Below are 15731 nucleotides of genomic sequence, written 5' to 3'. Positions count from 1 at the left end.
GGCCGTGGATTTGAACCCTGGACCTCCCATGTGGCAGGCGGAGGCTCTATCCATTGAGCCAAATCCGCTTCCCGCTTTTGGTAGTTTGTGTGTTTCTAGGAGTTTGTCCGTTTCATGTAGATTATCTAGTTTCGTGTACAGTTATTCATAGTTTTCTCTTACAATTCTTATTGTTTTTGTAAGGTCAGTAATAATGTCCCCACGTTCATTCCTGATTTTAGTAATTAATTTTCTCTGTTTTTCACTTGGTCAGTTTTGTTAATCTTTTGGCAATTTTGTTAATCTTTTCCAAGACCAACTTTTGGCTTAATTTATTCGCTTTATTGCCTTTTCTCTTCTCTGTTTTACTTATCTCTTTATTATTTTTTCCCTTTTGCACTTTTGGAATTAGTTTGGATTTTATTAATTCCTTAATGAGTAAATTTAGGCTATTGATTTGAGTTCTCTCTCTCTTTTTTTTTTCCCTGTCATCAGCACTTTTATTTAGTTTAGTATATGTTAGAATATAAATACATAACGATATGCCCCTTCTTATCACATAACTTCTTACATAACTGTGTAGCCCATATTTGTAAATTATCAGAAAAGGAACAATATAGGAAAATAATACATAAATTTTAGAGGACAGTGACAATGAAAATTGTTTCCTCTGTAACTCAGTTTTACAAAATAAAGTCAACACGTATTATTCTGTGAGTGATGAAGACTGCACTTTAAACACTGTGGCCCTTCCAAAAGCCGGTGGTCAAAGATGAAATGTTAACTTGCTTCCACATGCTGTTCTCAGTTCTTAACTGGAGTTGAGCTCCCTTTCACTGTCTTCTTTAGGTGGTGGTAGTTTGGCAAGATTTTCCTCAGGAAATCCAGCTGTAGTGTCTGGGGCTGTGGCCGCTCAGTCTGCACACGACGAAGGCAGTCTGCACCGTAGATCACTGTTTTCTCAGGGATGACTTCAAAAGTATTCAGGCTGCAGCAAGCCCCAGTGATGCAGCCACTTGTCAGTATTACATTTCTGCCCACATATGCTTTTGATTCAGTAACATTATTATCTCCCATTTTCATGGCTTTGGAATAACAGCCAACTTCAAACACGTTATTGGTACCAATGATCATAGGTTTGGGTTCTGCATCTCCACCATCAGGGGTGATACTGTCAGGGTGAGCGTTGATGATAAGGGCCTGTTCTTCTATCAGGTTACCCTCACTGATCACTATTGGCCCGGCTTCTGCAATAATCCGTGCTTTAGGGTGGATCACTGTCCTAGGTCCTATAGTTACATCTCCCCTGATTTCACTTTCTACACACACAACTGCTCCAGGAGCAATCTTCACACTCTTCTGAGTCTTCTCCACCATGGTACGGCCCCGGTCTCCGGTAGGGGCCGAGTCTGAGTTCTCTCTTATAATGTAAGATTATAAGGGCTATAAATTTTCTTCTGAGAGCTGCTTTTGTTGCATCCTGTATGTATGTTTATTTTTAAAAAGATTTATTTATTTCTCCCTCCTCATTGTTTGTGCTCGCTGTCTGCCCTCTGTGTCCATTTGTTTTGTGCTTGTCTTCTTCTTCTTTTTTTTTTTTTTTAAATAAGGAGGCACTGGGAACCGAACCTGGAACTTCCCATATGGGAGGGAGGTACCAGTGGCTTGAGCCATCTCCACTGACCCCAGTACGTTTTGTTTGTTTGTTTAAAGATTTATTTTATTATTTATTTCTCTGACCTCCTCCCCCTCCCCATTTTCTGCTCTTTGTCCATTTGCTGTGTCTTCTGTGTCCGCTTGCATTTTTGTCAGGCAGCACTGGGAATCTGTGTTTCTTTCTTTTGCATCATCTCTGCGTCAGCTCTCTCTGTGTGTGGCGCCACTCCTGGGCAGGCTGTGCTATTTTTGCTCAGGGTGGCTCTCCTTGTGGGGTGCATTCCTTGCACATGGGGCTCCCCTATGTGGGGGACACCCCTGCTTGGCACAGCACTCCTTGCGTGTGGCAGCACTGCACACAGGTCAGGAGGCCCTGGGTATCGAACCCTGGACCCTCCATATGGTAGGCGATGCTCTATCAGTTAAGCCACAACCGCTTCCCCCCCCAGTATGTTTTTGTATGTTGTGCTTTGTTTTTATTCACCTTATTTCCGCTTTCTCTTGTAATGTTTTTTGTTATTGCCTCTTTTCCCCCTCCCCCCCCCCCCCGCTGTTTTTTTGCTGTCTGTGTCCATTTGCTGTGTTATCTTCTGTATCTATTTCTCTCTCTTTTTGTCTTCTCTTCTTGTTTTTCTCCTCTAGGATTCACCAGGATTCAGTCTGGGAACCTCTGATATGGAGAGAAGTTCCCTATTGCTTGCGCCACCTCACTTCCTGGTTTCTGTGGCACCACGCCTTGACTCCCCTTTGTGTCTCTTTTGTTGCGTCATCATCTTGCTGCGTGACTCACGTGTGTGGGAACTGGCTTGCCACGTGGGCACTGGCTCACTGTGAGGGTACTTGTGTGGCACTTGGCTTGCCACATGGGCACGGTTTTTTTTTCTTTTAACCAGGAGGCCCCAGGGATCAAACCCAGGTCCTCCCATATGGTAGGTGGAAGCCCTATCACTTGAGCCACATCTGTAATTTCTTATTGAGGATCCCTTGTATATGACATGTCACTTCTTTCGTTGCTTTCTTATGGAAATTTGACTATAGTGTACCTTGTTGCAGATATTTGAGTTTATCCTGTTTGGAGTTTGGATATGCTTCAAATCTGGAGAGTTCTCATCCGTAATTTCTTCTAATATTCCTTCTGACCCTTTCATCTCTTTCTGGGAACTCCATTACACATTTGTTGGTTTTCTTTATGGTATCCCATAGGTCAGGTTTCTTAGGCTTTGTCGACTTTTCTTTTTGCTCCACAGATTGGATCATTTCAATTGCCATATCTTCAAATTGCTGATTCTTTCTTCTGTCTGCTCAGTTTTGCTGTTGAAACCCTTCTAGTGGATTTTTCGTTTCATCTGTTGTACTTTTTAGCTCCAGAATTCTCCATTTAATTTCTTTTTTTAATTTTTGTCTCTTTATAGGTATTCTCATTTAGTTCATAGATTGGCTTTCTGGTGTCCATTAGTTCTTTGTCCATCTTTCCCTTAGCTCTTTGAGTACATTTAAGATAGTTAATTTAAATTTTTGCATTGTTAGTCCAATTTTTTACCCTCCCAGGGACAATTTCTCTTGATTTAGCTTTTTATTTTAAATGGGCCATATATTCCTTTCTCTTCGTATACTTTATCTGTTTTTTTGTTGTTGTTGAAATGTGGAATTTGAATATCATAGTAAATCTGGAAATCAGATTCTCCTTCCTAGAATTTGCAGTTCTGTATTGTTGATTTTGGTTTGTGTTAAGTCAGAGTTAAAATTAATGAAAGAACATTTTTATTGTACTATTAATTATAGTCTATTGTTTACAGTAGGGTTCTACTTTAGCATTTTGATTGTTCAAAATAATTAGGTAAATGTATCTTCAGGTTCATGTTAAAATTCTTTTATATGCTTTAGATCTAGAAATCCTCCATTGCTTTTGTAAGAGAGTTGAGCCTTGCAGTCCTACTGTGGTGCCATCTTCCTAGAAGTCCTGTCTTTTATTGTTGTGACAGAATTGGTTCTGATAAGTTTTGTTTTTTTTGAAGTTTCTGTGGTGAAACCAGTTTTGGGCTGCCTAGTCTGGCTTTTGCTGTTGTCATACTCCATAAATTTTAACTTATGTAATTTGCATAAGAAAAGAGGTAGCACTTTGGGTTAATTACTAACCTTTTGTCTTGAGTGGGAACCAAGAGTGAAGTGATTAAGGGTGGAGATGGGGATTGGATCTAGTTGTTTTCCCCTTCTTGGTTTTGATATATAGACAACTTATAAGTTGGAGGTTATATGAAGTTGGAAGGACTGCTTTCACTCTTTTACTATATTGGTGCAATTAGGATACTTCTGGTTTTTGTCCATGGTCATTTTGAATTCTCTCAGAAGTATTCAAGCTCGGTATTATGTCATACTTCTTCCCTTTAATAAATATTTTCCCATTGTTCTTGTATTGTGCTCAGTTGATTTTCTGTAGAAGAACTTGAGTTCAGTTCTACTTCCTTTTTTTTTCTTTTAATAAATGGTCTTTTTTCATCATAAGAATATTTCAATCTTTATAGTTTTATTACTATATATGATAAAAATGGCTCGAAATTATATATATTTTGCTTTCAATATATATATAAATACATCATGCCTTTGTACTAATTAACAGCTTCAAGACTGTGTTTCATGGAGGCATAGACTCTTTCTTTCTCATATAGCCCCTTTGTTCCAGTGTCTAACACAAAATATTGAGTATGATTTTATTGAATATGTTGTAATGTTACGATGTTGCATTAAGTTTTAATCCTGGTTTGTGCATGGGTGACTGATCCAATGTCTAACACAAAATAATGAGTATGATTTTATTGATCATGTTGTAATGTTACCATGTTACATTAAGTTTTAATCCTGGTTTGTGCATGGGTGACTGATCCTCACCTCTTTTTAACTTCATAGCCTTTGGGTACAAAGATAAAAAGATGGACCAGAACATACTGTTTGGGGGAAAATCACATAATCAAGAAAGATCTAGTTTGACATAAAGGAATTGGGAATATGGCATGGAAATGAAGTGAGCTGTTAAGCATTTTTCGGTGTCTTTTAAGATACGTTTTTTGTTATCTGGTCTGGTGAGTTTAATCAATCTCAGTTTTGTCGACAGATTTCTTACAGTCTCATCTTAATTCCAGTATATGGATATGTAAATTTATTTTACTAAAATCATTGTTTTCCTTTCTCCTCCCCCTGCAGGACATTTGCTACAAGATCCTATTGCACCTACCAACTCTACCTGCCAACACTATGTCTGCAAAACTTGTAAAGGCAAGAAAATGATGATGAAACCTTCATGTAGCTGGTGCAAAGACTATGAGCAGTTTGAGGAAAACAAACAGTTAAGCATCCTAGTGAACTGCTACAAAAAACTATGCGAATATATAACACAGACTACATTGGCACAGGATATAATAGAAGCAGTTGACTGTTCTTCTGATATTTTGGCTTTGCTTAATGATGGATCATTGTTTTGTGAGGAGACAGAAAAGCCCTCAGATTCATCCTTTACTTTGTGTTTGACACATTCCCCTTTACCTTCAACCTCAGAAGCTACAAGTGACCCTCAAGCTAGTTTATCTCCAATATCTGAAAGCACCCTCAGCATTGCTATTGGCAGTTCTGTTATCAATGGTTTGCCTACTTATAATGGGCTTTCAATAGATAGATTTGGTATAAATATCCCTTCACCGGAACATTCAAATTCGATTGATGTATGTAACACTGTTGACATTAAAACTGAAGATCTGTCTGACAGCCTGCCACCTGTTTGTGACACGGTAGCTACTGACTTATGCTCCACAGGCATTGATATCTGCAGTTTCAGTGAAGATATAAAACCTGGCGACTCACTATTACTGAGTGTTGAGGAAGTACTCCGCAGCTTGGAAACTGTTTCAAATACAGAGGTTTGTTGTCCTAATTTGCAACCTAACTTGGAAGCCACTGTATCCAATGGACCTTTCCTGCAGCTATCTTCCCAGTCTCTTAGCCATAATGTTTTCATGTCCACCAGTCCTGCACTTCATGGGTTATCATGTACAGCAGCAACTCCGAAGGTAGCAAAATTGAACAGAAAACGATCTAGATCAGAAAGCGACAGTGAGAAAGTTCAGCCACTTCCAATTTCTACCATTATCCGAGGCCCGACATTGGGAGCATCTGCTCCTGTGACAGTGAAACGGGAGAGCAAAATTTCTCTTCAACCTATAGCAACTGTTCCCAATGGAGGCACTGCACCCAAAATCAGTAAAACTGTACTTTTATCAACTAAAAGCATGAAGAAGACTCATGAACATGGATCCAAGAAATCTCACTCTAAAACCAAGCCAGGTATTCTAAAAAAAGACAAAGCAGTAAAGGAAAAGATTCCTAGTCATCATTTTATGCCAGGAAGTCCTACCAAGACGGTGTACAAAAAACCCCAGGAAAAGAAAGGGTGTAAATGTGGGCGTGCTACTCAAAATCCAAGTGTTCTTACATGCCGCGGCCAACGCTGCCCTTGCTACTCTAACCGCAAAGCCTGCCTAGATTGTATATGTCGTGGCTGCCAAAACTCCTATATGGCCAATGGGGAGAAGAAGCTGGAGGCATTTGCTGTGCCAGAAAAGGCCTTGGAGCAGACCAGGCTCACTTTGGGCATTAATGTGACTAGCATTGCTGTACGCAATGCTAGTACAAGCACCAGTGTAATTAATGTCACAGGGTCCCCAGTAACGACGTTTTTAGCTGCCAGTACACATGATGATAAAAGTTTGGATGAAGCTATAGACATGAGATTCGACTGTTAAATCAGTGGGTCTTTAAACCTACTTCTGGTAGGGAAATAGCTACAGTTTTACGGCAGCTATGGTTCTGTTGGTTTAACTTGCCGGAGCTCCTGCATATAGATCACTTGTATCAAGTGTTTTCATTGCTAAGTTATATGTGTTAGTGTCGGGGAAATAGTTTGCAGATAATGGAGGAGTAACCCTACAACTACATGTCTTTAGTTCTTACAGAACCTCATAGTTTGAGAACAAATGCTGATGCAACTGATTTATACAAAATGAACTTTGGCAAGCAAAATAACATTAACCTCATTGTTTATGGTCATGCTTTGTGCATAATCAAAGTTTTTGATTAATGTAAGGAAGTGGTATCTAGTCAGTCTATAAGGATTGTGCTAAATTTTTTTGTGAAAAGTAGCCATTAGTTTGTTCAGGAGACTCAGTGCTGCCTTCAGATGCCATTGATTATTTCTCCTGTTGAAAAGCTGATGTGTCCAGCTCAACCTTTGTGCTGACGTCATACCATTTCTGATCATGAAAATTGGCTACCTGGTGTATGTAGCAGTTCTTAAATCAGCAGTATTATGAAAGAAAATTTGCCCCTCATTTAGAATGTTTAAGAAATCTATCTTTAAAAAGTGAACAAACTGTAATTCTGTCAGACTGCAGACATTTAGCTGTTTATGCTACAAAACTCTTCTGAGTTGAGTACCCCCGCCCTTTTTTTTTTTTTTTTTAAAGTCTGATTCTTTACTAGGAAAAAATTCTAAATCCTTGCTCCACTTCAAGCAGTGTTCTACTGGATAAATGAAGTGGAGACCAATTCCAATGGTAATTGAATTTAGACTATAGTACATATTTTATTTAGAAATTGGGATGTACTTAAAATAATTTTGAAATAATGCCCCAAAACTTAACCAGATTTATGCATATACATTTTACTTATTGCCATTGGCCACTATGATTTTTGTTTCCTCTAATAGTTTATTGCCACAGACTATATTTTGAATATGCTCCTATTTTTTAGGGTTGTATTCATTATGAAAGCTGCTTTTTAGAAGCCTAAAAAATGTGTTTTTATGAATCCTCTGCATTTAGGGAGGTTTGAAACTAAGAGGATTTTCTTTAGAATGCTTTGTTGCATGTAAAGCACAAATTGTGTTTCAGTTTAAATGCAGTTCTTCCCTTTTTAATTTTTTGGGGGAAGACAAGCAAGTCACAAACATTTTGAAGGGAAATCTAGCCAGTTGCTTCAAAGAGCACAGCCCAAGTAAAAGAAGGACTGACTAGGTTGTAAGGAGATGAACTTATGATTTAAAAGAAGAGTTGCTGTTTGACCGTGCTTACCTTAAAGAAAAATACTGCTGGCAAATTTCCAATTTCTACTACATTCACCATCTCTAGTGAGCTCTGACATATGTTGAATTTATGTTTTGATTTGGCACACAGCATGTTCAATGATGGTTACTCACCTAGTACAAGAAATGGAGAAGAAACCTTTGGACACAGAGCAGATGACACCTCCTTCTGTTTTGTAATGTATCCTGGTGTCATTATCTGTGAATGTGGTCAGGTAGAGTTGTTTTTGTTGTTGTTGGGCTTTTCTTTTCTTTCTTTTTTTTTTTTTTTTTTTTTTTTTTGTCTCTTTTTGGTGGGGTGGGGGTGGGCTAAAGCCATAGGAAGAAAAATGTGATGTATGTGTCCAGTATGTACTATTTTGTTTTTGTTTTGCAAGAAGAGTTGAACTATTTTTGATAACAAGAGTAAATGGTGGAAAATGCTTCTTAGTTGTCTTGTCTTTATTTGCTTTCCAAGTTTTGGAATTTAATTCCTCTGTTAGCAGTGTGTTATGAAACATGTATTTGCCTAAAGTTTGTAATGGTTTTGTGTTGAAACCAGATGCCCTGCTATATATATACACACTTGTAAATCTGTTCCTTATTCACTAGTGATCACCGCAAAAATGACTAGAAATGAGATTGTACACATGGATGATTAGGATATATTTTGCAAATCTCCCAAATTTTCCTAATATTATGATCTTAAAATTCATGGAGTACTTTATTGCTTCCCAAGTTTGATACTTAGTTTTGTGTTTTTTAATGCATGGGAGGTTGGCAATAATAGCCAAAGTGGAAATCATTAGTATGTGAGGGCCTTGATTGTTATGTAATATTGCCAATGATGAATTCAGGTTGTTTTTAGCACAAGTTTCTCTTTTTTATGCTGGTATTCTCACTGCCACATTTTTGGAAACCTGTATTATACCTTAAATCTATCAATAAATGTTAGTTTTCTAATTCTTATGTTGTAGAATACTGAGGAGTTTGGGATAGCATGTTCTGATTGGTCTGTATTATATAATTTGGGGGAGAATAATTGATTACAGTGCCTTGAAATTTATATTGCTTTTCTTTTTACCACGAGTTACTTAAGAATACTGAACACAATGGCTAAGTAGAGATGATTGAGAGATAACTAAGTAATTGGATTTACTTCTTGAGGATTTGAAACCACTAAAAACAATACAGCATTTAATATGACCCATCTTTGATGTTCTTTTAGGTCCATGTTAGTAATGATCTTTCACTGTAGGCTTGGTAAATGAAATTTTTCTTAGCTTCGTAAGTTCACATTTCCATGCCAAGGAGTAATGTGGTCCTAGGATAATTTGTTTTGTGTTCATTGTGTTCTTGGCTCTCAAAATAATTCCATGGTGATCTTGCTGATGAAAAGTTAGGTTTAGGATGGGCAGATGAGAAATAAAATTGTCCTTTCCCATACCTTAGGTAGCAAATAAAATGCTTTAGAAAATACTAAATTCAAAGTATATCTGTAATACTTGAGTGTATTTTATACATTTCTTCTTTTTATGAAGTTTAAAATTTACTCAACATATAATTACATATTTTCTTAAACATTTCTTACACATTTTAATTCCTGTGAACTCCTCACCCCAAACCTTGGTCTGTCTGATCTCCAGAGGAAACTAATTCTCAGTGTAGGAGTGAGCCTTCTAGACCAGGGGTTCTTAATTATTTTGTTCCATGGACCCCTTACTAAGCCCACACTATACTGTGTATTTAATAAATATATCACACCTGTACCAACACGTTCCCACAAGAATGTTTTTTAATTTCAGTCCAAGCTCACAGACCCATTGTTAAGAACTCCTGTTCTAGACCTTACAGTTTTCTCAGGGTTCAAAGAATTATTGTCTGAAATTGAAGTTTGTTTACAGTTACTTTTTCAAGCATAAAATGAGCTGCAAGTGTCATTAAAACCAAAAGTATATAGTGATTATCCTAGTGAATGTGATTCATATTTGACTTGTCTTTTTATTTAGTTTTGTGAAAAGGAGAAAAACAAAAACAAGCAGCCTTCTCCATCCAGACACACTTTAACATTTCCAGAAATTGAGCAAATGACTTCTCATTTGAACAGTACATGGTGACAAAATAAGATGCAGGGAAAATAAGTTTATTCATTTGCTTATCTCAGCAACTAAGTCTTGTGCTATGAAACTCACTTTTTATTGAACAGCACTAAGATTTGTCATTTTATTAAGGGGCCTTGGATAGTGTGACATCTTGAAATTTCCAGTTTAGCTGTATTTTATTCAGCACGATCTTCACCAAAAATTCAGAAAATATACTACCCTAGTTCCTCAGAAGTCACATTCCTTGCAGTCAGCTGGAAGAGTACAATGAAACACTTTGTGATACTTTGGGTAACTTAAATTTATATAAAAACAGCTTTAAATGGAATGGTATTGGACCTAAAAAAAAAAAACAAACGAGAGAGGGAAAACTAAATGTGGATCAAAATGAAAGCAAGAGGACTTTATTAAGGAGAAACAGGGTAAAAAAGTAAAGCCAGATAGTAAAAATGAAAAAAAAAAAAAATTGGAAAATCTGATTTGATTTTCACTTGTTGCTGAGCCTTAGAAATCGTTTAGATCATTATGGATAATGAAACCTTCAACCCTTTAAAGTATATCTGACTTTTTAAAGTTTTTCCTTCTTTGTATATTTATCTTAAAAAAACAAAAGCTGCTTTCCTTCCCTGGTAAAGGTTGGTATTGGGTAGATGGTAAACTTCATGTGTCACATAAATAATCCAGTAATTTATCAGTATTTTTAGGTTACTGCATGTAGTGTTTTCTAAACGTTTTGCCATTTTTAAGCTTTTGTTCTTCTGTGTGAACTATTAGTTTTGATAGTTAATACTTTCTGTAAGTTTCAATTACATAGATCAATTCTTTCAGTTCTAATCATGAAGGCAAAAGTGTCCAGGAAACAAGGATCTTGTGACAAGGATTGCTAACTCTTAAGCTACTAGTTGATGGTGCATTTAAAATTTTTCCTTTTATTCAATTTTTGCCTACCATAGGCCAAAGTTTATTTCACTTATTCCAGAGCTTATTACTCATGCCAGCAGAGGAGCCAGGGGTGGTGGGGTGGGAAGGGACTCTTTTTTAAGGGCTTGTGTTTAAAAAAAAAAACACCACCAAAAAACTCGGGGAAAAGAGGACTTTGACAAAGATGGATGTTGTTTGGAGGTTTCTTTCAGTTAACAAAATCAAGTTTCCTTCGTTTTTAATAGTTTCTTTCATTTTATTAAGAGTATTGTAGGATTTTACTGAATTGTGGCTTGCTGAAAAATGTAGACTTCTGTAATGAATATATAGCCATTATAGTAAACAAAATGCTTTCTTTCATGGGTGGCATTATTTTAAAACAAAACCAAAACCATTTCTCTGATCAATATTGAGATGGATGGAATAGCTGGTATAGTTTCTTTTCAGGATTAAGTAAGGAATAATGTTTAGACTGAGGCCTTTACTAAATTGGCCTAATCTAATATTCAGGTTAGAAAAGAATACGTTTAGTAAGAGTTTCCATATATCACTCCTTTAAATTTTCAGGTAGGTCTTCTGAAAGGAATAGTAGATGGGGCAGTAACTCATTTGGAGATTTTTACAAATGTTCGATAAGTTAAACGCCTCCCCCCCGAGATCAATTCTGTATTTTTTTTTTCATGAAAAGCTTATTCTTGAGATTTTATACAAGACCCAGAGTCAGGGTGGGGGTTATTCAGAACTTCCCAGCAAGGTTGGAAAGCCCAGTGGTTACAATACCTGAGGATATAAAGTGACTAGTATTTATTTGGCAGGTCATTTTGAAATTACATTTATTACACTAGGTAAGCCCAAGATCTTTGAACTCCAGTACACATTATAATTGACAGAAGTCTCTGAGATGTTTTGGCAGTACTTTTATTACCAGGTTCAATTCTGGAGGCCCTTACTGCTTTTTCAAGTTTAGAATTTGACTTAGTTTCCTGCAAGTGAAGATTTCTTTTGGGTTCCATAGGAGATCTGAGAAGCCCCAGGATGCTGGCCAACACTGAGGTATCTCCTGCTTCTGTGCAGAGAACTGTGCTTGACACTGTCTCCTGGTACACTTGGGACTGTAGAATGTGGATCTGCAGACTTTGGAGGGTGATGTTCATGATTATATTTGTTTTCAAGGAAAAGCTCTGCAAGAGGTTTGAGGCAAACTGGAGGGCTCTCCTAAGTTGAGTGTGTATCCAGACCTATTGCTTAAAAACATTGTAAGGTTCCTAGATAAACACTTGTAGAAATCAAAGCCTTTAAAAAGCAGTAAACTAGAGCATCTCTTCACAAGAAAAACAACAACAAAATACACGTCTTTCATGTCGACTTTGCCAGCTACTCTTCATCCACTGACTGAAGCTTTCCGCTTTTCTCTGTAAGGCTTGAGGTTACTATGTTACTGCCTTTGTTTTCAAATTCAGAGGAAGGGACTGGTTCATCTGTTTCATAATCTTCAAAGGAGCTGGAAAAGCAAAGCAAAAATGTTACTGATTTTTTTGGTTTTAATTTTAAAACAAACAAAAAAAGTCTATTAAGTAACCTCTGTTGCTAAATGGCAGCTATGAACAGCTGAGCATCCCCACAGGTAACATTCTAGAGAAGAAACCGCGTTATTCTTGTTTGAGTCCCAAGTCCATGTTTGCGTTTGCTGATTCTGTGCTGTATCACATTTTCCCTAGGGGGCCTTGGTAGAGTTTTGGGGATGATGTTAGGCAAGGGAGGATTAGAGGTCCATAAAAAGTATGAACTTTATTTTACATAAGTGTTTTCATTGAGAAGACAAGCCCATTCATGGATTTTCCTCCATTCTACTCTGTAGAAATCCACAGTATCCCAAAAAGTTAACTTTAAAAGAAATCCCTCTGCTCAATTTCTTAAATTACTGGTATCCCCTGGATCTCATCCTCTAGGCTCTCCTTGAGGGTAGTTTTAGGCAGGGATGACAAAATACTTTCTCAGGAATGCTGGGTGCCTGAAATAGTAAATGGATAAAATATTCTGAGGCTGCATCTGAGCCCAGAAAAAAATACACATTTAGCAATGTCTCTTAATAGTATTTGCAGGGATCTTCCCCAATAGCATGTGAACAGAAATTTTTTGACATACTGTCCCTTCCATAAAAAATGTACTAAGGCAGACTAGTGAGGAGAAATATGCTGAGGCGGTACCTATGCTTTTCAAGTAGCTAAAATATTTTTGAATAGGTTAGAGAAGGTTAAACAAAAAAAAAAAGTATCCGGTATTTGGAAAACTTTCCCACCTTATGATCCTATCAAATTACCTACAACTTTATGGTTTATGCAAAAAAGACTCCATTCCCCTCCCTGTCCCCACCTATCTTGTGGCCTTAGTGGCAGATCTGCTGGATAAAAGGGGCGGTAAGAAGGGTGATTTTGCTTTAATGGGAATGAAGCAGGATTGATGGCAGAATCTACATTTCTGGAAACAAAATTCTCAAAAGTTAATTCTAGCAATGCATTGGCAAGATTACTTCCTGTCAGAAGAGATTTTCTTCCTCTTAGTGCCCTAACTTTGCAACTGTCAGTGCTTTAATATCTTAAATACCTCAATGTAGGTCTGGGAATAAAAGGCATATTTTCAAAGAGTTAAATCTTAAACTTGATATTTGGCAATTATTTGACCTGCTCTTAATATGCTAACCATGAGCCAAACGCTAGAAATGCAGTAGTGAGAAAAACTGAACCAGCCCCTTCAGAGTCTGTAGCCCAATGGAGGCCATCTGGAACAGTGGTTAAATGGCTTACTCTTAGGAGTGTGGGCTTTGGAGTCAGACTCCAAAGTCAGGTTCTGATCACAGTTTGATAACTTAATGTGACTTCTGGGCATGTTACTTAATCCCTCAGAATCCATTTTCTCAACTAATGAGAAAATAGTTCCTGCCTCTGTCTGGTTGATGTGGAGATTAGGTGAGAGGGCCTAAAGACACTAGCTACTATTTTCATGATGGGAAGTGCTGGGGCTTAGTGGAGCATGATACTGACACCTAACTCTATATTGGGAACAGGATTACAAAGAAGTTTGCTGAACTTTTTGGTCATTTATGAGTAAAAAATCACAAGAAATGAATCTTGTTTTCCCACTGTAGCCTCACAATTAGAAATGTGATTGCTAACAATGGATTTAATACAATCTAGTACATTAAAGACAATTCCAGTGCCCAGTGGGTTGGGGATAGTGGAATGCCACCTCCTTTCTTCTATACTTTCAAGGCTCTAGAGTAGGACTGGGTACAGAAACTAGAGAAAAATTACAGAATAAGAGAGCTTCATGTTTTTTTTTTTTTTTTGGTCAGTATCCTGGAGTCTGCCTTTATTCTGTAACTCAGAAGTTCTCCATTGGGGCTGATTCTGTCCACCAGGGGACCATTTGGCAAAGTCTGGAAACATATTTTGCTTTGTCACAACTGGGAGAGTGTTACTGGCACCTAATGGGTGAAGTCCAGGGATACAGCTAAACATCCAACAATAAGCCAGATGACATGCCACAACAGAATCATCTAGCCAAAAACATCAATGCCGTAGTTGAAGAACCTTGCTAATTCTGGCCTCGTCAGTGTCAGTGTATCTTAGAGCACATTTTGTACTTTCCCACTGCTTTATCTACCACTTGTTCACCTGTGGCTTCCAAACCTACATGTCCAACCTCAGCCTCTCTAGAAAAGCTGGATATCTATATATCCAGCTGTCTACTACATGGCTCTTCCAGGATGTCAGCATGTACAAAGCTGAGCTCGTCTTCCCACCCTCTTGGCTGTCCCCATCTTAGTGACTGGTCCTCACTCAAAGCTGGAAACCTAGTTATCCCAAATTCTTCTTCCTCCCCCATCTCTCTAAAACCAGCCAGTTTCTCTACCACTTCAGGACTAACATGCATTCAGCCTTGCCTCTTCCTCCCTGTTGCCACTGGTGTAGTTTTGTGCACCATCTTTTTTTTTTTTGCTTGAATTATAACAAACGGTCTTCCTGCTTTTACTCTCCCCACACACCCTTTGCTATTGCCACACCAAGCTGTCTGCTGTGTGACTGGTTATGGTCTTGAGACCTAATGCTACTTTATATGCTTTTCAATTGCCTGAAGTGCCCTTCTCCCCTTTAGCTAATTTGTGTTTATCTTTTAATCTGAGATGCAACTCTTAAAAAGTTTCCTGATTCCCAGCACCACTCCTTTGCCCCCAAACATCCTTTATCTTTATTCCCAGATTACTCATTCTTTTCTCCTCCATTAGCATATATGACCTTTAAGAGTAGAGAAGATGTTTTATTTCTCTATCCCCAGCACCTATTACAGTGACTAGTCATTGCTCAGTAAACTTTACTTTGAATGGAGAGTAAGTGCGTCATTAAAGTGGTTCTCCCTTGATCCTGCCAGAATCATATCCTGCCTAATTAGTTATAAAGGTAGAGAAGTACAGAAGAGTGTCTGCTATGCTATGTCTAGAAGGATTTTAAGAAAACTTGAGGAAAAGCAGTCATAGCCAACTGACAGCAATCATTCTGTGTTCACAGCAACTTCAATTTTTTAAATTTTATTTTTTTAAAAGATACAAAAATTACGCAAAATGTTACAATAAAAAATAGAAGAGGTTCCCATATACCCCACTCCCCACATCCCCACTCCTCCCACATGGACAACTTCTTTCATTAGTGTGGTACATTTACTGCACATTTTGGAGCATTGCTGCTACACAGCATGGATTATAGTTAATATTGTAGTTTACATTTACACTCTCTCCCAGTCCATTCAGTGGGTTATGGCAGGATGTATAATGTCCTGCATCTGTCTCTGCATTATCATTCAGGACAACTCCAAGTCCCGAAAATCTCCCAATATCACCCCTCTTTTTCCCTCTCCCCACATTCAGCAACTCCTGTGGCCATTGTCTCCACATCAATTTTCCCTCAATTTCC

General features: G+C 37.8%; 3 protein-coding genes across 7 annotated transcripts in view; 1 reads left to right on the top strand and 2 right to left on the bottom strand.

Moving 5' to 3' along the window:
* The window catches only part of MSL2 (MSL complex subunit 2), a 44208-nt gene extending 35498 nt beyond the window's left edge, over positions 1 to 8710 (top strand). Inside the window, exon 2 of the mRNA XM_058294997.2 lies at positions 4834 to 8710. Coding sequence (XP_058150980.1) covers positions 4834 to 6425 — 1592 coding nt within the window. The 3' untranslated portion in view covers positions 6426 to 8710. The remainder of the gene's footprint in view (positions 1 to 4833) is intronic.
* Positions 689 to 1406, bottom strand: LOC101420084 (dynactin subunit 6-like). The gene has a single exon (XM_058294998.2). It carries the CDS (start codon positions 1354 to 1356, stop codon positions 784 to 786), a length of 573 nt encoding a protein of 190 aa, XP_058150981.1. The 5' UTR covers positions 1357 to 1406; the 3' UTR covers positions 689 to 783.
* A 1012-nt stretch (positions 8711 to 9722) lies between the features above and the next one.
* Positions 9723 to 15731, bottom strand: part of PPP2R3A (protein phosphatase 2 regulatory subunit B''alpha) — a 250517-nt gene continuing 244508 nt past the window's right edge. For all 5 annotated transcript variants that reach the window (XM_058294990.1, XM_058294992.2, XM_058294991.2 and 2 more), the window contains one exon: positions 9723 to 12265. In XM_058294990.1, the coding sequence (XP_058150973.1) occupies positions 12139 to 12265 (127 nt within the window). In that variant the 3' untranslated portion in view covers positions 9723 to 12138. The remainder of the gene's footprint in view (positions 12266 to 15731) is intronic.

This window comes from Dasypus novemcinctus, chromosome 4 (genome assembly GCF_030445035.2).
Source record: "Dasypus novemcinctus isolate mDasNov1 chromosome 4, mDasNov1.1.hap2, whole genome shotgun sequence".
In the NCBI taxonomy this organism is placed as follows: domain Eukaryota; kingdom Metazoa; phylum Chordata; class Mammalia; order Cingulata; family Dasypodidae; genus Dasypus; species Dasypus novemcinctus.
This window is presented reverse-complemented; position numbering and strand designations above follow the sequence as displayed.